This window comes from Kwoniella bestiolae, chromosome 1 (assembly GCF_000512585.2).
Source record: "Kwoniella bestiolae CBS 10118 chromosome 1, complete sequence".
Taxonomy (NCBI): Eukaryota; Fungi; Basidiomycota; class Tremellomycetes; order Tremellales; family Cryptococcaceae; genus Kwoniella; species Kwoniella bestiolae.
The window spans coordinates 1,706,676-1,733,165 of record NC_089241.1 but is presented as its reverse complement, the minus strand read 5'-3'; the positions used below and the strand labels follow the sequence as shown (position 1 = coordinate 1,733,165).

Genomic DNA, 26,490 nt, shown 5'->3' with positions numbered 1-26,490 from the left:
ATGACGAGTGATTGATCATCTGATCAATTTCTGATGGTGAAATCTTGTTTAGGTTTAATTTGACACACACGCCATACGTACGTACGTACGCACATCCTACATCCATCCTTTGATTGCCGTGTACTGTGCATACACAGACGGCGCAAGGGCCAACCCTGGCTGTGGCACCTGTTGATGATCCATGGAGAATATTTATGCTCTTGCACTTGGTTTTGCTTTCCTTCTGGCAATCTTGACCACGATATTTGCGTGCATTGCAGCAGTGGTAGGTCAAACAGAAAGCAAAAAGTACCATCGTAAGGGATCGCACCTTGTCTTACTAGCCGCAAAAAAGACAGATGTACTCGAGCGTCGCTTTTAAAGGTCGTGATGGTGATGATCGTTTTGTAGTTTAAGGGTTGCTTGAGACAGTCCTTTCGATGTTCAATCCATCAAATATTCAAACAACCCTTGCTCTCTGAAGAAGATCAAGAGAAATTCTTTAGCCCGGTCTTACTGTCCACAGCAACTACATGCAAGAGAATTGTTGGAGTGTTTCTTTCAAACCTTTGCGATGTTTTCACAAGAAATCCAAACACCTTGACAAAAGCTCATTGTCCTTCGCACTAAGCAATCTGACACACTAGATATACGCCATATCCAACAGCCACATACAGCAGCAACATGATGCCATCAGCTCAACCATCCTCCTCCAGCCCCTCATACCGAAATGCACGAGAGTTGCTCGCCGATCTGACCCAATCACCCCTTCCAAGCATGCCAGAAAAGCACCACCACACCTTCCCCGGGACCCGGTTCCCGGATCCACTCACGAAGGCAGTTGCTTATGCTTTATGCGAACCTGCTAGATGGCCTTTGCTCCAAGACGAAGACCGACTCATCCACGCTCCCTGCTTGCGTATCAGCGACGATAAATCAAGATCGTTCAACCCAAGTCTTTCCTTACCCTTTCGAGATCACGTACTCATATCAGAAACCGTCCATCCTCTGCTATACTTTGCGACTAAGAAATGGATGTCTCTGATGGATTTAGATAAGGGTAAGCTCTTCCAGAGAGCTTGTGGAGAGCTGGCACAGCAAGGTGTCCTCTTCTCCGAGGAGGGATTGATCCTCTCGGAGCTCTTCTCGTGTGATGGTGATGGAACAAGCATATTTTTCGAAAATCTACCTCGGAGTTTGGTCGATAATGGATGGTTCCATGGTATGACTCAGAACATGCTAGCGAATCCGACTTACCTTCCTTGGCTGGTAGACTTAGCAATAGCTGCCCGTGAAAGATTGGTAGCAGGGACGCCAGAGGACGAAGAGCGGAAGGAGAAGAAGCTGGAAGATCCACTTGTTAAGACTTTTAAAGGTATTGGGACTAGTCGAGGGGGTTCCATACCTGATCACTTCGTGGGTAGAATGCTGGGAGATGTTGGATTAGTGCGCCTGTTAGTTGAGGAGAAACGGATGTTCCCGGGTGCTTTGAAAGATTTACTCAGCTTTCTTGCCCACCACGAGGAGATCAGTGTGTCTCTTGGCGGTGAGACCCCTCCAGATGGTCAGTACGAGGAGTTCCGAGAAGCAGGTCGTTTCCTTCGCTGATGAGCCGCTGTTGTTCTGTTTCTTTGCTAGAATTAGCTGGGAGGGAGTATGAAGTCTGGGTCGGAAGTCCGCAACTGGGCGCATGGTGGGCGAAGATATTTTGGCAGGTGAGCCTCTTTGTGCCCACTTTGCAGTGTCAACTTCGTACCGAGTCCTGAAGCTCTTCCGATATAAAAGCTATACGCAGAGTGCAATTCAATGAATTGCCGTCACTGGATCCTCACCGATCGATACTACTCTGTCTTCGGGAGGTGTGAACCCTCGAGTAAGATAACTATCCTGCATATCTTCACTCACTCCAGCCCAGATCAGGAAATGATCGAAACACCTTTGGAGCAATGGGCACGGGAGGGCAAGAAGCCCACAGGTGTGACGTACGAGCCCGTACCTCCCATCGATCCAGCATCGTCGTACCAATCTCTCCATTCTCACATGAATATTATCGAGGCTTACGCCAAGATGATATATCATGCTGGCCAACACCTCGCTCCCGGTCCCGGTCACTTACCTCGCATTAACCTTCGAGTTCAATGAACTGCGCCGTCCTCCTCCTTCAACTGTTGTCCACCGAGATATCAGTAAAAGATTTTCAGCTCGCGAAATACATATCCGGTTTTCAATCTCCACCGCAGCAACAAATGATGCCCGGACGGTCCGGGATGGAAAGTTGAGAAACGATGGTGGGGAGAATATAAATTTGGAAGAGAGAGGTAATCGGGAACTGTCTACAGCTTGGATTTAGGTCGATATTTTGTGTGCTTAAAAGAGCGGAAGTTAATGGCCGAAATGGGCAGGAGAGGTGAATGATGAACACGGAGGTCGAGTCAATACGAGTGCAAGTACACAGGTGACGTACTTCTGATGTCGTAACAACATTCAGATAACCTCTAAGAACTGAGACAGAGAGTCGATGAGTGGATTCCGGATGGATGTACGTTAACAACGACGGCACGACCACTCAACTAATTCATACTTCATTTCAACGATCTATCAAGATTATACTTGTCACTACTTTCGCAATCTCTTATTCTGATCCAATATACCACTCTAAGCGGAGATCTTCTGCTTGATTTGGTCGTGAGAGAGCTTCAAGAGATCGGAAGAACCTCCGATGAACTCTTGGTTGAGGTATACGTGGGGGACTGTTCCTTGGCCGTTGATTTCTTTGAGGTATGCTTGGATTGCGGCTGTGATATTGGTATGAGGTGTCAGCGAGAGGTCTACTGCCATTCATGAATAAACGTAGGTTTGAAAGGGTGGTGAGATGAGGTACGGCGGAAGGTCGTATGTTCAAAGGATGGTGTGGTAGTAGAAGCGCTAAGAACATCCCGGAAATGACGGAAAAGAACTTTTGCAGGACACTCACATCCATCATCTCGCTCGTCGAGTCTATCATGCGATTCATGAGAATCAGCATACATCATTTAAATGAGATGATTTTGTGAGTGGAAGGGAGATGATGGAGATGACGGAGATGACTCACTCGAAGATGGCGATATCGCTAGTATCCTCTTGGAGGTATGACTTGGCTCTCTTGCAGTACTACGTGGAATCGGGTATTAGCATCTATACTCGTATGTGTAGATCATCTTGTTCTATAGCTAGGCTACCACGATCGATGATAGAAGGATGCTTACAGGACAGTAAGTCTTGGAGAAGACGACAGCCTTGTTCTCCTTGATTGTCTTATCGACGAGTTGCTTGATTTCAGCTGACATTGCTGGTGATGATGTTGAGAATGAGGAACCCAGTTTGACTGATTGGAAGGTAGTAGTCGGTCTAGCAATTAAATGGGATGATAAAACGTTGATACGTCTTAGAGCTGTTAACATTTATCTGTTTCTATGCTGTCTAAGAAGGAAAGAAATGGATGGAATATGGAGTGAGGTGTATTTATACGATTCGATTTGTAATTGTAGTGGCCAAAATCAGACGGAACGTAATTATTCATCATCGAATTTGCTCATACGAGTGAGTGATGCTTTGCTTACTCAGGGTGGAGTACATCATCATACCCGGTGAATGAATACCAACCGTACACCACCGTAGCTCATCTCTGCGAGTGTATTTTGCATAGTATACATCGTCAACATCATCGAACATTATCTGACTCATGCAGAACATTCCTACAATCACCCTTCTCGAATGAAGAGACATCCGAAGGAACACAACCCGACCGAACTTCGGTTCCTCTCACTACACACAAACATGCTAAGATAGCACCGACAGGGGAAATCATGAAACGTCACCTTCAGATACACAATAAACTCTTTTCCATGTGTTTGTAAACATGTAACATTGATTATGATACACACGATCCTCCCTCTCTTCACCTCATCAGTAAGATGCTGTGCTTGATCCCATGTTCCTTATTGATTAATTAATCCGTCTGAGGGTGGTTGCTGAATCTCATCATTCTTTTGTCTGCTTGACGCGTTGATCCATTCGTTATACTAGTACACGGACATGATGAACGGTGCTAACTCGTCTCATATTCCCTTGCCGATAATCATACATCATACACTGTACGAGCTAAGCTAATCTCATGCAGGATCATCAAAGGAGCTGCGACAGGAACACTGAAAGTCCAGAACGAAATCACACAGACACAATCAATAATCAAATATCATTCACCCCCCTTTTTCGTGATTGGGGATGTAGCATCACAATTCACAATTCACAATTCACACTGCTTTCATCCGAAGATTGATGATAATGGCGGATGGTGTGTCTTTTGTCTTTGTGAATGTGAGTACCCTTTTCTTGAAAGACGATTCTCATCGGTCAATCATCTTACTCACTCTCCTGGCTGATCACTATTTTATTTAGGTTTCAGTCAGAGAGGAGGATCAATCATTCATGATTCCAAAGGCATTATCGATCACTTCCCCTCATTCTCATCATTTCTTTCGGTTTTCTCCTTCTCACTCTCATTCTACCAGGCTTGATGCCTGATACTGCATAGCATAGCATATCGACATTTACACAAGTGGATACGACACGGTATATCGACGATCTGGTATCGTCATCGATCAATCATATCAACCCCTACCTTCCGGATAAGATAGGTTTCGTTTGGGCGGTGTCTCAAGTCTCAAGGCTGGACATCAACAACAACAATCGCACACGTTACCTCTAGTGATAATCGGGTACTGGAACTAGCTGGTCGAAAGAAGGAAAAGGGAAAAACGTGGTGTGAAAAAATAATAAACCGGTCTGGACTGGAATTTCCCACCTCTCCCTGCCCCTCTCACCTCGCTCCAACCCCATCAATATCAATCTCGATTGGCATTTCGATCGGGCTGTACATCCATCAAGTAAACAACAACATTACCGAAAGAAGAGCATCATCACTACATCATACTCAGCCAGGCTTGACTCCCTTGATAATTCATTCTGCTTTTGGGTAAGATCACATCTTTTGAATCAGGACATATGGTTCAGATGAATCAGACTCAAGATTGATCATCCTCTTTCTTCCCGTAATCGGATCCCCTTTTAGATCAAAGAGGATAACACACAGAGACACAAAGACAATCAATTTCTTAGACAGACAAAGATCACCTACGCCCTTGACCCTTGTTTCACTCTCGTCCTCACCGCTTTCGTCTTTCATCTTTCCATCATGCCAAACTCATTCTCATCACCACCTCTTCGACAGCCTAGATCACCAAATAGTAGATCCTGTTCAAGCTTATCATTCCATTCTATTGATACTCCCCCGTTACCTCAATGGGATAATCCTGTAAGTGCTAGTCTCACCATCCCTTGTCCCGTTCTGCAATTCATTGATCATCAATAACGACACTGCTAATTCACTATTCTCACCGCTCAGATATCCCCGTATACTTCAATGACAAGATCATCAAAACATGTACTCTCCCCTCACAGGGCAGCACCACCTGTACCGCCTCTCCCATCAGCTTCACCAGCAACGTCAACGATGTACGGTATCCCTTTCCCACCCGCATCACCTTCACTTCATCTCACCTCATCTCCCATTGTACGATCAGCATCTTCCTCCTCATCTTCTTCCACTGCATCTTCCTCTTCCACGACTTCACAGAGGGTTTCAACTCCACCACCTCCCGTGCGAACCCATCGAACATCCAAATCCAGCTCAAAGCTTCTTCCTGCCCTTCCTTTATCAATCGCCACTACACCCGAACTGCACCAATCTCCTTACGCCTCCCCGGCAAGCAGCCTCAGGTCCAAACGAGTGGCAGTGAATTACACTTCAGACGGGATAGGTCTTGGATTGGGTCTTACCGACGAAGTACAGATCGTAGTCAGTAGAGAAGGTAGAAGATCTAGGGCAGTCTCAGTCTCGTATGGGAGTAAATCAAATACCAGTCTAGAAGATATGGCCTGCCTGCCTACTCCGCCTATAACTGGTTCGGCATCCTCTCCCACAAATGAACGAACACCCAGTAGATCATCTACCAGACCAACTGTTACGATCCCTTCGCCTGGAGGAACTCCACCAAGACCAGCAAGACGAGCCACTTCAGCATATCCCTCACCTGCCTCTGCTTCTGCGTCGAACCCGAGAAAGTCACCATTACTCGCCCCAAGACCTATCTCATTAACGCCTCAATCACAATCGGACTTGGTACCCCCTCAAACCAGTTTCTCAAGGAGTATCTCACCATCTGGAGATTCAATTTCCACAATCACTGTCTCGCCAGCTTCCACACCTCGTCCATTCTTCACTGAGATCCCGTCGAAACCTACCATCACGACTGCTCCCGAATCCAGTACAGCTTTGGCATCCGCTTTGGAAGAACCAGCTTCCGTCACTCTAGGTGGCAGAAAGCGCGATTCTGCTCAGAGGAGATTATCAGCTTTGAGAGGTCTAGTAGCTAATTTAGATTTCAATCAGCCTTGGTCATTTAGTGAGAACACTGTATCTGAAGAGAACCTCTTCTCACCAGAACCGCAATACCAGGAAAGGCAAGACGATAACAATACTGGATCGTACGATTGGACAAGTGGCAGTGGTAGCGATCATCTCAACTTCGGTTCTGAGCCTCAGTCGGAGTGCTCAGACGAATCATTCATCATGTCTTCCTCGTCTGAAGAGGTACTTGCCAGTCCCGTCCATTCGATCTCTCATCCGATGAAGTACGATCCCTTCGAATCAACGAAATCAGTCATTCAACCTGAGATCGCTGAATCTCATGGATGGCCTGAACCGAGACGACAATCCCAACAATCTATCAGACAAATATGCACATCGCCCAGTACTGCTACCCTCAATTCGCCCAAGATCGACTTCACCCCTGTCAGACGAGATTCGGGATCGAGAAAACAACCCAACTCCACTCCACCTAGAAGACCTAGACAGTTCAGATCGTCCTCTGATCTACTATCTCGTACGCCCGAGCCACCCCGACCAGCCACCAGAGCAAGGAAAGAAGTATTCGAAGTGGCTTCTTCAGGATATTCCAAGTCCCTCGAACCCGTCTCTCCCATCTTACCTGTCACGCCTACATCGACTTGGCGATCTTCGCTACCAAATGACGAGATATATACTCGCCTGTTGGAGAACTATGGGCCAATGGAGATCAAACGGCAGGAAATCATTTGGGAGATGTGCGAGACCGAACATACTTTCATTAAAAGCATGAGGACCGTCTTGAGGCTTTTCGCCATTCCGCTCAAAACTCCACAGGGCAAGTGGATAGACGGTATACCTGGAAAGATCACCGACTTATTCGATTGTCTCGAATGTATTGCTCATGCTCATGGAGTCATTTCGGCGACGGAACGAGATATGCGAAGACGATCGGATATCTTGGATGTGGGCAACTTCGTATCGACCTTCAAGAATTGGGTACAGAGGTTGGAAGTTCACGAATGGTATTTGATAAGGTTCGAAAGTGTCGTTAGTCTTGTTGAAGAGAATGTTAGAGATCCCGATAGTGTCTTTGGGGAGTTTGTGAGGATGCAGATGAAAGAGGAGGTCTTGGGGTCGATGAGTCTGGGTAGTATGCTGTTGAAGCCTGTTCAGAGGTTGACCAAGTATCCTTTGTTCTTGAAGGTGAGCTCAAAGCTGCTTACAGAAGGCACAAAATGTGTAATGGACGAGCTGATGAGAGTGAATGTACGTAGCGTCTACTCGACGCGACTCCTCATCCTCATCCTGTACATCCTGAGATCTTATCTCTTCTTTCTACGACGGAAAGTATCATCCTCAATTTACAAGCTACCAAAGCGCGAGAAGAGGATTTCGAGCAACTGCAAGCCTTGGAGAGTCGTCTGGTGGGATTACCCGAGGATTTCACTCTTGCCATTCGAGGAAGGAAGTTACTAGGTCAAGGACAAGTAATCAGAGTCCCACCTTCCAAAGATCTCTCTTCGGCACTTGGAGCAAGAGCCAGAGCAGGATCAATGCATTCCTCAAGAGGATCCATCTCATCCTCCGTATCTTCCTCTGCTCCCTCAGTTTCTCCTTGGGACTTCTCTGCCTCCCTCACCCCCTCGAGGACCAGTGCATTCTCCGTATCGTCAAATGGATCGTCCTTCTACTCTGGTCCCCCCTCAAGGTCAAATAGCATAACCAAACACTCTTCCCCATCACCTTCTAGACCGGGTATAAACAGGTCGCCATCTTCCACATCAAGCTTCATGGATGTCAATTCTTACTATTCTACTTCCCGACCCAGTACGCCGAGCATTAAGACCCACAAGAAGAAGGAGGAGGTACTGGCGATATTGGTTTTTGATGATCTTGTGATTCTTGGTCAGAGTGTGCAGGAGAAATCTGGCTTGTTCGGGGTCGGGGGTAATAAGAGGAATAAGGGGGTTTCGACGTTGAGGGTTCTGGGAGAGGGGGAAGGTGGGGTGGGGAAGGTTGGGGAGGTCAGGGATTGGAGTGGGTGGAATGGTGAGTTTTACTGCCTACTATGACTGTCTGCTGTTCGAGTCTTGTCAGAAGATATAGGTGTCAGGAGTATATCAGCTAATACTGTCACTTTTGCTTTTACTATCGATAGGGTACTCAAACTTGTTCAGCCTGACTTTAATGCCCATCGCTCACTCCGCCAGACATCCCCTATCGCCAATAACAACAGCATTCACCATCCCCTCTCACTTGTCCATGGGAAGTCTGAGTACCTCCCCCTCACTCAGATCACTGAAATCTTCTTCATCTTCGTCTTCTTCGTCCACCCCCTCAAACTCTGGAGGAATGTCCAATCTTACCTGTCCGGTATTAAACAATATGAGTTCCCTCCTTGGGATGTTGGGGCAGGTATCTACCTCTGGAATGTCGGGGAGGGGGAGCGAGTACGTGATTGAGGAGAAGGAGGTGCTGGAGGAAGGAGAAGTGGAGGTGCATGAGGTTTATAGGGAGATGGAAGGTGAATGGCAGATGGGGTATGCTGCGTAGATTACTTATTCTTTAGCGATTTAGGGGGATTGGGTGTAGTGGGTGTTGTACCATCATCATTGGAATAGATATACATATATAGATAGGATCAAGGATTATATATACATACAGAGATAGGTTTTTAGGTTATAGCGTACGTTAGTAGATCATGCAACAAATACAAGGTAGATTATTCATGGTACGATTGATCGCCGTGAGAGACGAGGACGACTCTGCGAGCTGGTTGTCATTCAATCATTCGTCGAATCATTTTGATTCGCAGCTGTTTGATTCAATTTGCACACTGACTGTTTACTACGTGTATGTTATATGCAGAAGGGACAAACAGATACCGGACACAGTATTGCAAAGTATCAGTGCCAAGTGAGTAGCAGCGTTGTACAGGAATGCCAAATGATGTGCCTTTCATGAAACCAAGCTTCCCCCTCTGACCGTCTTGTGGGGTTGATGGAATTGGCACCACTGCATCTGCATCCTCACGACATGACTTGACTCTGACTGGAACACTGCAACTCGTTGAGACTTGACCAGCGATACGAGCAAGAGTGCAGTGTAAGTTCACGCTCACGCTCAAGCTGACGTCATCTTTGTTTACAAATACGAGTACTGTACTGAACAATTTTCGGCTAGGTGCGAGTAAGCTTAATCTCCTTTGTTTTATTTTTAGGTTGTCAAATCTATCTTCGTACTTCGTACTGCTTTGTTTTCAACCTACTTTCTTTCATCATCGCTCTTCTCTCTTCTCTTCCACTTATATTCTTATGGCTACATACACGCAAGCTAGTTCATTCCTGCTGCATCTTCACTCTCCAATCTGTAATCCGCCATCAATCCAATCAATCACTTCTTCACACTTTGACAGAGCATCCGAGCATTCCTCAACACAGCCTTGTGACTCGACAATCAACCCACCTAATCTACCATAACCATGGGCGACGATAAACCCGCAGGGGGGTACGACCCCACCCCCGTCCCCCCCTCCTCCGGACCAACATACACCGTGCGCATCACATTCCACTCGGCGTCCAACCTCCCCGTAGCAGATTTCGGCTCCGGTTCAGCGGACCCCTTCGTCCTCGCCCAAGTAAAGACGTCCCAGAAAGTCCGTCATTCGCATGATCCCTACCTCCGTTGGAGATCTAAAACTATAAGGAAATGTCTCGAACCTTCCTGGGAATCCTCCTGGGTGATTGCTGGAATTCCTGGCGATGGGTTGGATCTGAGCGCAAGGATATACGATGAAGATCCCTCAGATCATGATGATCGTCTGGGGAAAGTTGAGGTGTCGACGGGGCATATTGATGAAGGATGGAAGGGAATAGTGAAACAGGAATATAAAGTGAAGAAAACCGGTGCGGACCTTAGAGCATATGGGGCGAGATGGGCTTGTCACCTCGTTGGAAGACGGGAATTACACGCGAGGTTGGTATTGAGTATTGAGGTACTTGGACGAACACCGGAGAAGATGGATGTGGGGAAGAGTTATACTGTTAGTCAGTTCTGGTGGGTGCATTATAGTCCACTTATTGGACGGTTGGCGGGGGTTAAGGGGAAGGATGATAAGGGGGTTGAGAAGTATAAGTGAGTTTACTATTTTCTCAGATAAAGATGAGGATGTGAGGATGTAACGTGGTTGCTGATTGTTTGATATTGTCTCTTTGTCTTTCTTCCTTGGTCTACCCTCATTTTGACTGTATCATCCATGATGATGTGGTATTTCCTATACCTGCTCGCAATCTCAATGTCTCAACGATCTCTCCATACTCCTTAATCACTACACCCTCCCGCCCAGCTTCCAAGCAAACGAACTTCAACTTACCGGCCCAGTCCCGAACGAGCTGTATCACCGATATGTGGAATTCAAAACCTTCGTTGGAGGGATGTTCGAAGCTACTGGACTGAGAGGGAGGGTACTCAACAAAGCGCTGCATCATCAACATGAGAGGATATATAATTTCGATAGACAGACTAAGTATGGGGAGTGGGAATATAAGATGGAGTCTGGTAAGGGAGAGAAGGGCAAGTCTCAACAGACCAATGAAGGCGAGGATGGACACTATGAAGGAAATGATCTGAAGAAGCAGGTCACCTTGAAGTTCTTGGATATGTGTCATTATGATCAAGGTGGTAGGATTTTCACCTATGTCATTACGCTTGATGGGCTGTTGAGGTTCACGGAGACGGGGAAGGAGTTTGGGATTGATTTGCTGAGTAAACATACGATGCATTCGGATGTTAATGTGAGTTTGGTCTATTCTGTATTTGCGACTAGTATGATGAATGACATGACCCCTTCTTTCTCCCCACTCTCTCCTCGAAATTGCCGCATCTGGTCATTGCTAATCTACCTCACCTCACATAGCGATACATAGCATGGTCCGGTGAATTCCTGATCCGACGTCTCTCCCACCCCGACCAATCCTCTGCCGACTCACACCAACGCACCCATCCACCCGACCCCATTCCAGACGGACCACCCAAAGAAGATCCCCCAAAAGACCCATCGGCGTACGAGCTCATAATCGATAATGACAGTGGGACCTACCGACCCGACAAAAAACTCATACCTGTCCTCACCGATTTCCTCAAAGCCAATTTCCCAGGTCTGAAAATCAGAGTGATGGCTTGTGATGATGATAAGTTAGATAAGATCAAGTCGCAACAGAGGAAAGTCAAGAGTAAGGAGGGAGATCATCTGGTATTTGGACAGACTTCCAGTGTATCTTCCCTGGGCGATGATGGAGGATCGATCTCTTCTTCTGATGAAGAGGATTTGGATAGACGGGCTGCCGAACAGGAAGAGGATGGGGATGGTGAGGGGAGTGAGGTAAAGGGGGGATTGGAGAGGGGCGTTGAGGCGCTGGAGAATCCTCAGAAGACCGCTAGGGAGGGTGTTAATGGGTTGAAGGAGAAGACTAAGGCGAAAGGAGGGAAGAAGGAGAGAGAGGAGAGAGAGGAGAGGGATGATCAGGCTTAACCACGGAGGAAGAGTGCATGATTAACGTGATATACGATTCTTCTAATTTTGTCAGTACTTGTCGTGCGAGTTACACATTGTCTTTTGGGCTTTTGTCACTTCCTTTGATTCATACCTTTGGTAGTACTTTATAATCACATAGTATCAAACATTATAATTAAGTATCTTGCAGTTCATGTATTGTTGTTTCTTGTAGTCTGTCTTTCTCTCGATCACCCATTCCATTTCAGCAAGATCTGTATCTGCAGGAGATGGCTGGTTGATGCAACCGCCACAAACGGGATCAAATCCGTTATATGGTACATAGTATGGTATGTCGCCATGGCCAGTGATGGTGGTAGTCGCGTCATTACAGTAGTAGTAACAAACGCATTGACGTCATCTACCGACATCACTACAGTCTCTTTGATGGTCAACTTGATTCCCACTACCAGTACCAGTAACACTACAGGTTGCATTCCAGCACTACTCTATTTAACATCTACCATCTCTTTCCTTCCCTTCCTCCTTTACGTTTTATTCTCATCCATATACCTATCTCTCTCTTCTTCTTCATCATCATCATCACTGATAACGAGAGAAGATCACTTCATCACTGTAGCCATTAGTATAACTCACAGACCATCATGAGAGTATCAAAAACCCTAGTTATCACTGCTCTCGCCCTCGCTGCGGGGGGTGAAGCCAAATTGTTCGGCAAGGATAAGCGTGAGTGACACTGGGGCTTACGTTGCATTGCTTCCAAGTTTGAATCGAGCTGACCCAACTTCTCTCCTTCTCTGATTTCTCCCTTCCCTCCTCCTTCTTATACCTCTAAAACCTCATATGATCACCTCATACCCAACCCTGTTGGTCGATCTTCCCTTTACGCCACCCATTCATGAACCCATACAGCCGTCTACGAGGACTGGTCGCTCGATCAATCGGTAGCTTTCCTCAAGGAACAGGGAATCGCCGTTAAAGACTCTGCTACTCTCGCTGAAATCCAAAAGCAGGTAGCTGAGAACGCTGACGCCGCTGCTAAGGTGAGCTGAATTTTCAATGCGTGATGAATATCGATAGCTGACTTTTATGGGTTTTCCTAGTGGGGTGCCGGCGCTGCTGGATCCGCTCAAGCTCACTATGAAGCTTACAGCGAGGCTCTGCTCGAAACGTAAGTTGATCAGAGTCTGAGGAAGATTGCCCAACATGGCAACTGACGTGGAATCTACCATTTTAGCTGGTCCGAAAGCCAATTGAGAGAGTGGTTATTGGAGAAAGGAGTCGTATCCCCTTCTTCCAACCGAGAAGCTCTCTTGGTCAAAGCTAGACAACTGTGAGTTAGATTCAACTCACCACCTAGTATACCAGCTGACTATTCTTCTGCTTACCAGAGCCAACGCCGCTTCTACCGCCGCTTACGGTCACCCAACCGACCAAGCAGCTTCATCCGTCTCGTCAGCAGGCTACGGTGCCGCCTCATCCATCTCATCAGGATACTACGCTGCCTCTTCCCAAGCAGCTTACGCATCTGCCAAAGCTCAAAAGAAATTCGACGATACCAAGGATTACGTCTTCTCTACCTGGGACGACAACCAACTCCGAACCTGGCTCGAGGAACACGATGTCATCTCAACTCCTGCTCCTACCGGTCGGGCTGCTTTACTCAACAACGTCAGAGTAGCCTACCTCAAGGCCACTTCACCAATCTACGAGGCTTGGTCAACTTCCAACATCCACGAATGGTTAGTCGAACATGGTATCGTGCACCCTGAACCCACCGCTAGAGACAAGCTCCTCGAGCTCATGCAAAACAACTACTACGATGCCAAGGACACTGCTTACTCTACTTGGTCAGAGTCCCAAGCTAGAGATTGGTTGATCTCTGAAGGTGTTATGTGAGTCTCATTCTCCCTTCTTCCCCTCCCTCCTCCTATACCAGCTGTTCTTCGTATCCCGACGATTGAACATGCGAAACAGGTGTCAAATTGACAAAACCTCTCTTATATCCTTCATCCTCTTCTTCAACACCGGTATTAACGATTCAACAACAGCAGCACAGACGCCGCCGAGCTCAAGAAAGAGAAATACGAGAAACTCCTCAGCGAACACTACACTCGATCCAAGAACACCGTCTGGTCCGGTTGGTACGACTCTGAAATCCGATCTTGGCTCGTTGACCACGGTTACCTCAAGTCTGATGTTGAAGCTAAGCGAGATGAAGTAAGTTTTTCAGAGAACATGTTGGTCATGTCGATTGTAACTGACGATGATGCGAACAGTTGGTAAACCTCATCTCCCAAAAGTACAAGGAAAACACCAATGCCCCTTACCTCGCTTGGCCCGACGCTAGACTCAGAGCTCAACTCAGATCTTACGGTATTGATGACACTAAATTCACCTCTAGACCTTCGCTCTTGCACGAGGTTCGAAGTGAGTTGCAGCAAATTGTGAATCGTCCATGCAACTGACTAATTCTTCTACGCTAGTTCACTACGTCCAATCCCAAAACAAGGTCGAGCAAATCCTCGCTTCTATCCGAGAGACTATCTCTGGTGGTGTTGAATTTGCTGAGGAGAAACTCGCTCATGTCCTTGAGGTGAGCTACACTGACTCCATGCCATATGAGGATCCAAGACTAACAATCTACATACATAGCTCCTTACTGCCTCCAAGTTGACTGCCGAGGAGAAACTTGACAAGGCCTACGCTTCCGTCTCGTCCGTCTACGAAGTTGCTGTCTCCTCCGCCAGCTCTGCAGCCAACTACTACGGTGCTAGTGCCACCTCTGCCGCCTCTGTTGCTTCCGTTAGCGCTATGTAAGTTTAGCAGAGTCGTTAATTAGGTGCCCGACTGATGACAGACTTTCCTCGCGTAGCTCTTCCGCTTCTTCGGCCTCATCTGCTGCTTCCTCCGCCGCTTCATCCCTCTCTAGCAGTCTCTCATCCGCTGCTTCTTCCGCTTCAAGCGTCGCCGCCAAATCCGCCAACAACCCTTCACTGACCTCCGCCGCCTCCGTCGCTAGCAAGTCAGCTTCCTCAGCTGCTTCTTACGCCTCTTCTTCGGCCTCTTCCCTTGCTTCATCAGCTTCTTCCGCTGCCTCGGTCTTCGCCCATTCTGCTTCGCTCTCAGCCTCTTCCGCCTCCAAGTCATGGTCACTCTCTGCCGTCTCAGCATCCAAAGCTGCCGCTGAAACTTCAGCTTCGCTCTCGAAATCGCTCAGCAGTGCCTACTCTGTAGCTTCCAAGTCTGCTTCATCCGCTTCTGTCGCCGCTGCTTCATCTGCATCGTCAGCTAGCAAGTCTGCTTCGTCTTACTCTGCTTCTTTGAGCAGCGTTAGTGCCAAGGCTTCCAAGTCTGCTAAGAGCGAGCTCTAAGGGCGTTGATGAGATGGGGATGAAAAGTAGAGGTGTATGGAGACAGGAACAACCAGAAATATATGGGAGCAGGATTTGAGGGGTAGGAAACGGTGGAAGTGGACGGGAAAGAAGAAAACAGAAACGACATATATTCCTATTATTTTTACTATCATTTGATGTTCATATCCGTAATTTCATTGGCTCTATTATTTAGTCTTCTGACAATTCACGACTGAACGATTTGTTCCCATTTCTCGTAGTTGGATAGTTGGGTAGTTGGTATATAGGACTCAGCAGAAGCAGAAGATGAAGGAGTGACGTGAATGATTATGCAAATAAATTGTCTGAATGTCAAAATGTCAAAGTGCCACATCGAGATCGCTCACTGAGCGGTCGCAAATCTATTCGAGCTACCCATATAAGGACCGAGTGGTCACTGTCACCTTTGATGTCAATTCAATGTTCTATCATAATGTCGAAAATGAGTTCATAGGTCAAGTTGATCATCCTCATCATACATATAACATCACTCTTACAATAAACTAGGACAGCTACAAGTAACGTAGCATCAGATCAAGCTCAAGACATCACTTCAACCCCCCTTCATATTCGATCGAGCTTAGGAGAAACACCCATCAAAATGGCCACAGCAGATTTAGAGAGAGATCCATTCTACCTCCGGTGAGTTGTCGTTTACCTGTCGATGTTAATGTCATTTGAGTGGTGTTGTGGTCATAAAATAGTAGCTGATATGATATACCTGCTATAGATACTAGTAAGCCCTCCCATCCTTCATCCCCACCTTTTACGAGATCACCGAAGAGTTACAACATGAAAGAGGGAAGAAGGATAGGACAGTTGCTAATCTGTTGTTCTGATGTAACTCAAACAGTACAGGACATCAAGGTATGCATGGGCACGAGTTCCTGGAATTCGAATATTCCCATGGTAAGTGATTTCCCATCTAGATAACCTGGAAGCTGGAATTACGTTGACTCCTCCTCGTTGGACTATAGGCCGAATTAGATATGCGAATAACTCGAATTATAGGAATGATAGTTTGATTAGGAAAGAGAGTGGGTGTGGTTTCGCTTCTGGACGTTGGCTCATGGGGAGAGATGGGAGAGGAGGCAATGGAGAGGTCGATGACTATCGATGTGCGATGGAGTTTTGAGATGGGAGGAGAAGTGCAGATATATGGAGGAAGGGAAAGGGCCATTGATTCCTAGAGTCTGGACATTCACTGAGAGCAGGGGGCGGGACACGAAGAAGAAGAAACGTTTGAGACCTAGAGGCAAGGCCGGAGATCATGATATCTATTAACTGACGATTTATTTTCCACTTTTGCAGTGTTCATTGGCCCGGCTGTAGTGGAGGAATTGAAGAGGATCGTGAGGGAAAGTGAAATTACCAAGTGAGTAGCGACTCATCAGACCCTTGCCTCTGCCTCCCTCTCTTTTTCTGTATATGTAGGCACCTTGACTCTTTCGAACTTACAACGATACTGATGTCATGCCTCATCTCACAGAGAAGACGACGTGGCGTGGCCTAAGAAGAACGTGGTGGGTAAACAGGAGTTGGAAGTTAGAATAGATAAGGAACATATCTCGTTTGAAGTGGGTCTGGCGTCTATCCCCCTCCCTAACCGTCGTTGTTCGTTCTCGTCATATGAGGTCGACTTGAGAGGTGGAGTATGATCTTATGGAGTGACGAAGACAACAACTACAGGCGCAAATCGCTGATACACCTCTCTTAGACCGCGAAAATCGGTTCATTGGCAGATGTGAATGAATCGTCCGATGCAGAGGGTCTGAGAGTGTTCTACTACCTCGTGCAAGATCTCAAGGTGGGTTGATCTGCGATTACAGAATAGCTAGCTGCCAGTCGAATCGTAGTGGATGGATGCCTTGTGCTGACTATCTTCGCTTCGCTTCGCTTCGCTTCGCTTCGCTTCGCAAACAGTGCTTCATCTTCTCTCTTATCACCCTTCATTTCAAGATCAAACCTAGTGAGTTTCCTTTCGCTTGTCTTGATGAAAGTGATGTTAGCTGACCTATCATGTTGTACAAGTCCAACAATAAAAGAGCAAAGCAATCGCCATCAGGAAGATACGAAAGAGAGCACGAAAGAGGCAAAGGTAGATATTCAGCATATAGGCTTTTATGAGTTGCACTTTCGGTTCCCGGGGGTTGAATAACTATGCATCATGTATAACAAGCGATATGGCATGGTGCTGGACAGGATTGTCTGTACATTGTACTTTGAGAGCGTGTCACCTATTGCTTGATACTTGCGTAGATTCGAGAGATGTGGTTGTTGAAAAAGTCGGGTCATTCCGGCGGAAATGGCAAATATCAGTGAGGAATGGGAAATGTTCAGTTGAGATGGATCGATCGTTGTTCTGAGTTCAAGATTTTCCCTCTTGCAACCACCTTCAACACACCTTGCAACGACACTCTCCAACCAAGATTCCTCTTCTCCATCTATAACACCCGGCAGGCATCCAACCTGAACAAGAGCAAGTGCCTATATCAGAAGGAAAGACAAGGAAGAAAGAAACAACCAAATCGCAATGTCATCCATCCTCTCCCGATCTCTCACCTCCTCAGCCCGAGCAGGTCCCTCCCGCCTCTTCACCCATACCCGCACCCTAGCCTCACACGCCTACCTCCCCCCATCTCCTTCTTCTTCTTCTTCTCCTTCGACGACACCGGTGGTATCTGCCGAAGCAACCACCACGACGCCACCGGACCTCACGCCCGAGCAGAGGACACTTATAGATTCGATAATTCGGGTGGACCAGGCTGGCGAGCTGGGTGCGAATTGGATCTATAGGGGTCAGAAGTGGGCTATGGATGTTAAGGGAGATAAGGAGACGGGGAAGCAGGTTGAGGTGAGTGAGGTTGTACTCTTAGAGGGGAGCATGGATGATTCTGTTTTGTTTCGTTTTGTCCTGTTTTGTTGTCTTGGTCTTTTGCTTTTGCTCTTGCTTTTGCTCTTGCTTTTGCTCTTGCTTTTGCTCTTGCTTTTGCTCTTGCTTTTGCTCTTGCTTTTGCTCTTGCTTTTGCTTTTGCTTTTGGTTTGCTTTTGTTTTTGCTTTGATATGATGATTTCGATATCAATATTTGGAATATATGATTATGATCATCATCGTCATTTCGATACTCATAATTGCAATTGACCATTCCTTCATATCATATCCCCTCTCGAGCTCACATTCTTCCCCGTCTGTTCGACGAAGAAATACCCAAGCTAATCTCACTTTACTACTGTCACAGGAAATGTGGGAAAACGAGCGGCATCACCTGACAATCCTCTCCCACCTCCAAACGCAACATCGCGCTAGACCCACCATGTTATACCCCCTTTGGCAAGCTATGGCCTTCGGTCTTGGGGCTAGTACAGGGCTGATGTCCAAGGAGGCTGCTATGGCTTGTACGGAGGCTGTTGAGACGGTCATAGGGGAGCATTATGACGAGTGAGTGACTGTTCCTCTCAGAGCTACATCTCGTTAGAGTAAGGAGCCATCAGGCAAGATCTTGTTCGAGAAGTGTCGACTCTACGGATATCGTTTGTTCCGATGGTTCTTCTTCATATACACGCAGAAGACAGGATACATGGAACTACCGAGTTATCCATTATCTAGCCACATCACCTTCTCCCATCGCTAACTATTGACCTCACCTACCCAGCCAACTCAAAGCCCTCCAACCCCTGCTCAACCCCTCCGACCCCACTTCTCCCGCCCCTCACCCCTCCCTCCCACTCATGGCTAAGATCCTAGAGGAATTCCGAGACGACGAGCTAGAGCATCTTGATACGGCCGTAGAAGAGGGTGCGCAGAAGGCTCCGGGACATAGTTTGTTATCTGCTATTATAGGGGCGGGGTGTAAAGTTGCGATTAAAGTTTGTGAGAAGGTATAACGAACGATAGCGAGTGACAAGGGTTTATGTACAATATTGGAGGGTGTGGTATTATTGGCAGAAAGATTTTTGCAGAGATGGACTCTGAGATAATTTTTAGACGCAATGTGACCAGATGGATTTCTACACAGTCAACAATGACTGCTGCCCTTCTTGACAAGGTCCTTAGGCATCTTTTGACGTTAACTTGTTTGTATAGACACCGCAACACTCGTGTGACTCCGTATAACTTGACCAGATGCATTGCATATGTAAGAGCATGAATAAAACGTTGATACTTATAGAAACAGAATTATCGGATCCAGCATGTTCCAAGACTTGACGCAAATCTCGATAACCTTTTTTGATCCTTTTCGATGTGATGTAAGAAGCTTCCCTCATCTCTACTTCTATTCCTTTTCCTTTGATACATTATCCTCATTACACCTTAAGCGGTGGCACCTTCGATCCTTGCTCGCTTGTTTCCGTTGGCACTTCCATTGGGCGAAGCTTCTCTCGAGGGCATGTGCTGCAAGTACAACAAAGAGATCAGCTTATATCCCACGACGCAGTTGCAAAAATTCATGTTAATGTGGATACACCCCAAATTCACCTTCTCGAGCAATCGGTCCAACACGGCAGATTGTCCAATCTTGAGATCACCCGATTGGATACCGGTGTGATAGATTCTCAAGATCATATCGACATCCTCCATCGATTGGGTTCGCACGTCGGCCAACTCCTTGATCTTGGCGGTGGCATCCTTGACCTGGTCGTCGGTGAGGTTCAAGTTGAGTTGCTCCACTCGGGACTTGACGGCGTTCCATCCTGTGAGTCGGTGACTATGAACCACCCAATAGTATCAGCATGACATGCCGTTTGATACCAGAGGCAGGAAATGAGCTGTACTCACCCAATAGAGACATATCGAGTCATACCGAAATCGGCAGGGTTCAAGATCTCGTAAGTAGATGGGTTGGCAAGGATAGCCTTGGCGTGGATACCAGCCTTGTGGGTGAAGGCGCAGAAACCGGTGATGTAGTTGTTGCTGAAGATGCCGACAATGAACCAGGTCAGTACTCATACCATCCTTCTCATATGTAACGAGACGAAGCACTCACAAAGGAACGGAGATCTCGACAGCCTCAGCAACGACGTTTTCCAACTCTCGGAGCATGGACAGCTTGTACTTGCCCTTGACGTACTCGGGGTCGGCGACCATCATTCGGGCGATCAACCCACCAAGAGGGGTGATACCGTTTCTCTCACCAATACCGAGCTGAAATTGGACGAAGATGTCAGCTACTGCGGCTGCTTTGTTGCAGGCACGACCAGCTGACTTACAATGGAGGTATCGATGTGGGTGGCACCAGCTTCGAGAGCGGCGTAGGCGTTGGCGATGGCTGATAAATATTTACAAAATTGTCAGCATAGGAAGTTACCAAATACAGTTGAACATGGCAACATCGAGCGACTAGATGGTGGTATTGCGAAGAAGACAGCAGCTAGGGTAGATATGATGAAGAGAAACGAGAGAAGCCACCAAGAAGAGAAAACCACTCACAACAACCAGTATCATTGTGGAAATGACACTCGATATCACAGCTAACCACCCCTCTCAAAGTTCTCACCAAATCGTACACCTGTCTAGGGTCGGCACAACCAACAGTATCGGCCACACCCACTCGGTTGACGTGGATCTTGTCGACGGTTCGGTAGATGGACAACAGGTCGACCAACTCGGATCTGAACGAGTCCTCGGACGAGAATCGGATCTCGATACCCTTTGACTTGACGAATTCGATCACTTCGATGGCGGTCTTGGTGATCCATGTCATGTCTTTTCCGTGGGAGTGTTCTCTCAGGAATGAGGAGGTTCCAATGACGACGTCTACTCCGTCGACACCTGTGGGCGATATGGTCAGCTATGATTACTATACTATGCAGAGCGATTGGTTCGGCCACGTCGAGTAATCTATGTCGTCCAAATGATTTACTCCTCTACTTCCCATATAGGGGGCATGATCATCCCACCCGTACAAATACATCTTGGTCAATAGCTGAAGTCACACTCACCAGTCTCAACAGCCAACTTGGCATCATCCATATGACATCTAATGTGAGTCAAGATCTTGGTCTTCTTGAGACCCAAGTTGCAAATAGCTTCACAGTGGGCTCTTGATTCTGGTGAGGCAGCGGGGGAAGTAAGTTCGATGTACTCTACACCGAATTCGTCGAGCCTGTGGATTGCAAGGTATCAGTATCGGTAGATCATGCCTCTAATTGGGGGGCTGGCCGAGATGAAGTGGGGACATAGGTGAAACATGGAATCAGGATGCGAAGAGATATTATGGAACATGGGATCATGAATGACAATGGTTTCTGATGATGCAAAGCGGGTAGGCCAAACTCACATCTTAGCAATCTTGATCTTGGTCTCAAGCGTGAAGAAGGCATTGGCGAATTGTTCTCCCTCTGTGGTATTAAGAAGATAATCATCAGCTCGTCTGTCTCTTTATCCTCGCGTGACCCCGGATCGATTCCAGTATGGAACACGATGATGAGAGTGAGAAGTGAAGACTGAAACTAACCTCGAAGGGTAGATTCAATAATCTACATGGATATCCACACCATCATTAGCGTCTCACTTCTATACCCAATTTTGTCGTTATACCTAAGATGGAGACCACTCACACTCCAATTAGAAGTATTACTCAAGAAATCGCTCGCCCGTCCGTACAACCCCTTGTGCGACTTGACAGCAGGGGGCTGTTGACTTGTCGATTCATTTGTTCGCTTGACTTCTCCATTGGATGAAGACGAGATGTGAGGTCCATCATTTATAATGGGCACCATCTCTTCGGTGGTTCCGTTTGAGGATACTGGTTGGTCAGGTGGGGGGCACATGTTGGTGTTTTAGTTTTAAGCGCGTATGTATATGAGAGATAAGATGGAGTAGGTGCTGGTAAAGTAGCTTTTATGGGTGTTATGCTATTGCTAATGTTATGATACCTCTATGCTGGGATGTATCTCTAGGTTTATGTATGATGTATAATTATGATGATGTTGAAGAAGCAAGTTTTCACCTTTTCTTTTTTTCAATGGCTCTGACTGTTAATCAAATCCGACGTTATGTAAGAAGTTCAACAGTATGATGATCCAATTAATTTCGACTCGTATGAATTATGAATTACGCGAGTCACCCGAGTCTGAATGGATCCCGTTCATGTACTGCTTGCGTAGCTACGACCATGCTCCCATGCATAACATCCCACTCCACCTGCTCATACATACAATTCGCTTGCTGCTCCTCATTCTCATTCTCATGTCATGTCCATGGATTTGAACCCCGAAGATGGACTCGCTGTTTGACTCGTACTCGTATAAAAATTCAAACGCCTTTTCGAATATGATTTTTTGATTTTCGAATTTTGGAGGTCACCGGTATTTTCACCGATCAGGCTCAGAATTACTTAATCAGGCAAGTTTGATAGGAGGAGCAATCGAATTTACGGGTCTGGGTCACGTGACAGCTCATCCACCCATTGCCTTAGTCATGGCGAAATGACCCAAGATCGAAGAGGATGTCCCATGAAGCCATGAAGTCACGAAGTCGTCCAGGTCACTTATAGATTATACATACAATATTATCGTGTCAATGTGAAACCAAGTTACTTCTTGCCCTTCTTCTTAGCTCCACCTTTATCCTTCTCATCCCCCTTCCTCTTACCCCCAGCCGCAGGTTTACTCGCACCCCCCTCTTTGGGTTTAACAGTGAAGAAACCATCCAATCTACCTTGCTGTTTCGCAGCTAACATTTTGGCTAATTTCGCTGCTCCCGCTCTTACTCGGTCCTCGCTACGATTCACATGCATCATGTCAGTTGTCACCCTACCAATGATCTTACGCTAGCTAACTCACTTGAACCCTTTATCTCGACACAGGAATTCTACTAACCCCTCTACGTCGGGTGCTTTCCATTCGAGCTGTTCGCGTTTCCATCAGCATCCCTTGCGATGTACATGATTGATTCAATGATGAAGTATGTCTCACCTCCAGATCCGGCCCTTTCACCACATCAGGCGTGATGAACAACTGCTTCGCCTCCTCCCAAGGCCAATGTTCAGGAATCTGCATCCCCGAACTTGTAACCTTCTTCTTCTTCTTCGCTGGTGACTTCTTAACGGGACTACTGACAGGTACCTCCTCCCCATCAGAATTAACCATCATCCCTCCTCCACCTTCTTCACTCTCCCTATCCGAATCATCATCGTCGTGCTGAGACGAGGCAATCGCTTGATTCTCATGTTCCTTCTCTGCCATTTTACCTCTCACAAATTTGACTACTCCTGCTAAACCGTTATGTTCCCTTAAGAGCTTCAAGGCAGTCTTGGGTCCGATTCCTTTACATGGTTCGAGGTAATCGCATCCGAGTAAGATACATAATTCGATAAACTGTATGCAATTGTCAGCTTGATACTTCGTTTTCGACCACCAGCTACTCGCCTGATCCATGGTCATGTCTAGATCCTGTAAGGCGATATCCAGATTGATTTCGGAAATAGGCATCTTCTTAGCTTCTGAGAATGTGAGATGCCGAAGGAGGATGGGAGTATGGAAAGTGAGAGTATCCATATCTTCTGATCCGGCGGCGTATACCTAGATTTTGAGCGATATGAGCTATGCGCTTGTCACTGTCGTATCATCCTCGTAGCTCACCTTGCCCGCTCGTGCAAGTTCGGCACACTGAGCTTCAGCTTCTCCAGGTGCCTATCACTCTCGTCAGCTATGGTCGAACACCAACTTCTTGGGCAGCTGACTCACTGTCACCACAGGGATACCCATCAAAGCTAACAATCTCTTACACTCCTCGTTATGCTCTTTCGTCACTCTTACCTGCCTTCTCGCGAGCTTATCGATATCTTCGGCAGTACCTATGTATTCCCGCACATCAGCTTCTTATCTGCCGAGGAACCATGATTACCAAGCTGACGGAGAAGGGCACATACCAGTTTCTCGAGCTTCCTCTTCACCTTCTTTGGCTTCTTCCCTTCTTGCAAATCGTTTTGCGAGCTGACGAGAGTCGCATAATCAGCTTGGCCCTCAATCTGGGACTGGAGAACTGGCAGGTAGGTGACACAAGGCGATGAGGAGGAAAAGTGATATCTTTTGAAGAAGTAGATACATACCACGTTACCCTTCAATTCAGGCGGTTTACCATCAAAGATATAACAAGGTTTTATACCGTGATCTACCATTCGTATCGTACGGTAGAAGAAACCCATGAGATGACTACATCATAGCGATATTAACAAGTGTCATAGTAATAGTCAGATCCTTGTGCGATAGGAGCATAGATAGAGAAGTGCCTAGCTCACCTCGTCACATCTCCACTTTCGTTCATCAACATCTGACCGTCTTGCTGTCGTACTGCAATGAGGAATTGGTAGATTGACCTGAAAGTCGGCAGGTAGTGCATTGTCAGCAATAGATAGAGGACAATTAGCAAATTCTGCAGGCTCTGGAATCTGTCAAAGGAAGCTTAAGGTATCCTTCCTTCCTTTCCTCCTTTCATTGGACAGATAGGTGGAAAAGGAGGAAGGAATATCAAGACTTACATGGAAGCGTCGATAGCTACTTTTCTGCCAAACAGCTATACACCTCAAAATCAGCTTATCTACTCCAACTGACGATAAGAGGGGAAGCTGTTTGGTACGAATGAATAACTCACAGTCTTCATCTCATGTTCCTTCATACATCTCGGAGCGTTCTCGCTCAGAAGAGCGGTAAGACCTGATTTATGAAGCTTTACATCAGCTCCTCTCATGAGGTGGGCAAAGACGCCATCTGCAAGTAAGAAGCTCACCTTTGATACCCATCTTCTGTTGGTCTTGTCAGATGCTAGATGAGCAAGAGATGAATCTGTATGGATCCAAATGCACCAAAGTAATGTTATACTAATGTTGGTTGAAATGTTGAATTGGACGTGACGACATTACAACCACCCAAGAATGGCTGACCATCGAATAAACGCGTCTCAGGACAAAAGGCGGAGGTCACCGCTAAAAGGTTTGCTAATAGGCGTGAGAAAGTAATCTTCGGCCGTCAAACTGTGTTAGGCATCCCACATGCAATTGTATCCGTCTGTTCCGTCTCTCTTCTAACCCTTTCGGTCGTCGTTGCTTGTTGCCCTAGACCATCTTCACCACACCCATCCTATCTAGATATATCGGCCTTTACCTATACTCATACCACCAAAAGCAAAAAAAGCACATCAAGATGGCTTCTATCCTCCGACTCACCGTGGGTATCCCTCTCAACATTCTCAGTGGAAGAAATGCGGACACGGGAGATGGAAATGCTAATATAATGCCCTTTTACGTCTGATAGGCTCAACGAGCTGCTCCTTCTTTCACCCGATCTTTCACCGTCTCGGCTGTCAAGATGGGTGAGTGCATATCCTTTTTCAAAAGCTCTGTATGCGATGCGCATGTGGGATGTGGGGGTGTTCAAAGTAGGAAAAGGGATGTTGGTGTGGCTGGGAGTAGGCGTTCTGGTGGATGGACGGATTAATCGGGACATGTCCAACGAATGGCCAAGGTGCTGATCATCCCGCTTTGCGTGTATACAGACCTCGTTCAAGATTTATACGTTAACCAACTCAAATCTTACAAGCCTGCTGCCAAGGTGAGTTAGGTGTTTTGAAGTCGTGTTTTTGTGCAAGCAATCATCATCTGTTTCTTCCTCTCTCACTGTTAACCGGGATATAACTTCTTGTTCTCTCTACTCTTCTTACTTCTCATCCCACAATCCCACGTCGTCCATCTCTGACCACGCCAAGATCCATAACACCTTACAATTGACCCACTCTTCATCTCTATCGATTCATTCAAAACCAAATCATCCCCACATCCCCTTTCTTTCCATTCTATATCCTACCTACCACACCCACTCCGCAATCTCTATCCCCAGCCCATCTGACACCGTGCTAACTCCACCCATCCACCCACCCACCACAGTCCGCCGACGCCCACGTAGGCTCCGTCCGAACCTACTCCGCCCCCAAGGCGCCCTCAGCCCCAACCCTCCCCTCTGACCTCGCTTCTGAACTATCCAAATTTGACGCCGAGGAACCCGTCATTGGCGGTTCTGCTCCCAAGGCCTCCGCCTCTGCCGCTTCTACTGCCGAGGGCGGGGAGTCTGCCGAGGAGTACTTGAAGTTCTTGGAGAAGGATTTGCCTAAGGCTGATGCTCACCACTAAGCGTGGAGAATTAGTAGACTAGAGTATATT

At 46.9% G+C, this 26,490-nt stretch overlaps 10 protein-coding genes across 10 annotated transcripts; 7 read left to right on the top strand and 3 right to left on the bottom strand.

The window, feature by feature from the left end:
* Positions 1-663: 663 nt before the first annotated feature.
* Positions 664-2,121, top strand: I302_100660 (uncharacterized protein; the record flags this gene model as incomplete). Its single annotated transcript, XM_065869119.1, has 3 exons — positions 664-1,543; positions 1,618-1,694; positions 1,765-2,121. 3 exons carry the CDS (start codon positions 664-666, stop codon positions 2,119-2,121), a joined length of 1,314 nt encoding a protein of 437 aa, XP_065725191.1.
* Positions 2,122-2,634: 513 nt separating this feature from the next.
* Positions 2,635-3,305, bottom strand: I302_100659 (glutaredoxin; the record flags this gene model as incomplete). The annotated part of the gene is made up of 4 exons (XM_019190673.1): positions 2,635-2,774; positions 2,954-2,976; positions 3,071-3,129; positions 3,225-3,305. 4 exons carry the CDS (start codon positions 3,303-3,305, stop codon positions 2,635-2,637), a joined length of 303 nt encoding a protein of 100 aa, XP_019047421.1.
* A 1,907-nt stretch (positions 3,306-5,212) lies between these two features.
* I302_100658 (uncharacterized protein) lies at positions 5,213-8,980 on the top strand (the record flags this gene model as incomplete). Its single annotated transcript, XM_019190672.1, has 4 exons — positions 5,213-5,332; positions 5,423-7,630; positions 7,702-8,476; positions 8,586-8,980. The coding sequence occupies 4 exons, from the start codon at positions 5,213-5,215 to the stop codon at positions 8,978-8,980; spliced, it is 3,498 nt and encodes a 1,165-aa protein (XP_019047420.1).
* A 928-nt stretch (positions 8,981-9,908) lies between these two features.
* On the top strand, positions 9,909-11,957 carry I302_100657 (uncharacterized protein; the record flags this gene model as incomplete). The annotated part of the gene is made up of 3 exons (XM_065869118.1): positions 9,909-10,561; positions 10,773-11,220; positions 11,343-11,957. The coding sequence occupies 3 exons, from the start codon at positions 9,909-9,911 to the stop codon at positions 11,955-11,957; spliced, it is 1,716 nt and encodes a 571-aa protein (XP_065725190.1).
* Positions 11,958-12,583: 626 nt separating this feature from the next.
* I302_100656 (uncharacterized protein) lies at positions 12,584-15,313 on the top strand (the record flags this gene model as incomplete). Its single annotated transcript, XM_019190670.1, has 10 exons — positions 12,584-12,665; positions 12,852-12,982; positions 13,043-13,110; positions 13,177-13,272; positions 13,331-13,834; positions 13,994-14,159; positions 14,219-14,369; positions 14,426-14,535; positions 14,595-14,755; positions 14,815-15,313. 10 exons carry the CDS (start codon positions 12,584-12,586, stop codon positions 15,311-15,313), a joined length of 1,968 nt encoding a protein of 655 aa, XP_019047418.1.
* Positions 15,314-15,935: 622 nt separating this feature from the next.
* Positions 15,936-17,347, top strand: I302_100655 (uncharacterized protein; the record flags this gene model as incomplete). The annotated part of the gene is made up of 8 exons (XM_019190669.1): positions 15,936-15,976; positions 16,065-16,070; positions 16,188-16,243; positions 16,312-16,371; positions 16,646-16,709; positions 16,824-16,911; positions 17,052-17,141; positions 17,258-17,347. 8 exons carry the CDS (start codon positions 15,936-15,938, stop codon positions 17,345-17,347), a joined length of 495 nt encoding a protein of 164 aa, XP_019047417.1.
* Positions 17,348-17,867: 520 nt separating this feature from the next.
* I302_100654 (uncharacterized protein) lies at positions 17,868-19,219 on the top strand (the record flags this gene model as incomplete). The annotated part of the gene is made up of 3 exons (XM_019190668.1): positions 17,868-18,188; positions 18,574-18,773; positions 18,988-19,219. The coding sequence occupies 3 exons, from the start codon at positions 17,868-17,870 to the stop codon at positions 19,217-19,219; spliced, it is 753 nt and encodes a 250-aa protein (XP_019047416.1).
* Positions 19,220-19,646: 427 nt separating this feature from the next.
* I302_100653 (homocitrate synthase, cytosolic isozyme) lies at positions 19,647-22,105 on the bottom strand (the record flags this gene model as incomplete). The annotated part of the gene is made up of 10 exons (XM_019190667.1): positions 19,647-19,727; positions 19,812-20,040; positions 20,112-20,246; positions 20,320-20,477; positions 20,543-20,601; positions 20,763-21,104; positions 21,275-21,438; positions 21,613-21,673; positions 21,790-21,811; positions 21,893-22,105. The coding sequence occupies 10 exons, from the start codon at positions 22,103-22,105 to the stop codon at positions 19,647-19,649; spliced, it is 1,464 nt and encodes a 487-aa protein (XP_019047415.1).
* Positions 22,106-22,869: 764 nt separating this feature from the next.
* I302_100652 (flap endonuclease 1) lies at positions 22,870-25,077 on the bottom strand (the record flags this gene model as incomplete). The annotated part of the gene is made up of 12 exons (XM_065869117.1): positions 22,870-23,056; positions 23,120-23,184; positions 23,252-23,653; positions 23,705-23,857; positions 23,918-23,968; positions 24,023-24,132; positions 24,208-24,271; positions 24,388-24,490; positions 24,577-24,654; positions 24,817-24,851; positions 24,930-24,991; positions 25,065-25,077. The coding sequence occupies 12 exons, from the start codon at positions 25,075-25,077 to the stop codon at positions 22,870-22,872; spliced, it is 1,323 nt and encodes a 440-aa protein (XP_065725189.1).
* A 400-nt stretch (positions 25,078-25,477) lies between these two features.
* Positions 25,478-26,460, top strand: I302_100651 (uncharacterized protein; the record flags this gene model as incomplete). Its single annotated transcript, XM_019190665.1, has 4 exons — positions 25,478-25,501; positions 25,589-25,646; positions 25,830-25,885; positions 26,218-26,460. The coding sequence occupies 4 exons, from the start codon at positions 25,478-25,480 to the stop codon at positions 26,458-26,460; spliced, it is 381 nt and encodes a 126-aa protein (XP_019047413.1).
* Between the last annotated feature and the right edge of the window lie 30 nt (positions 26,461-26,490).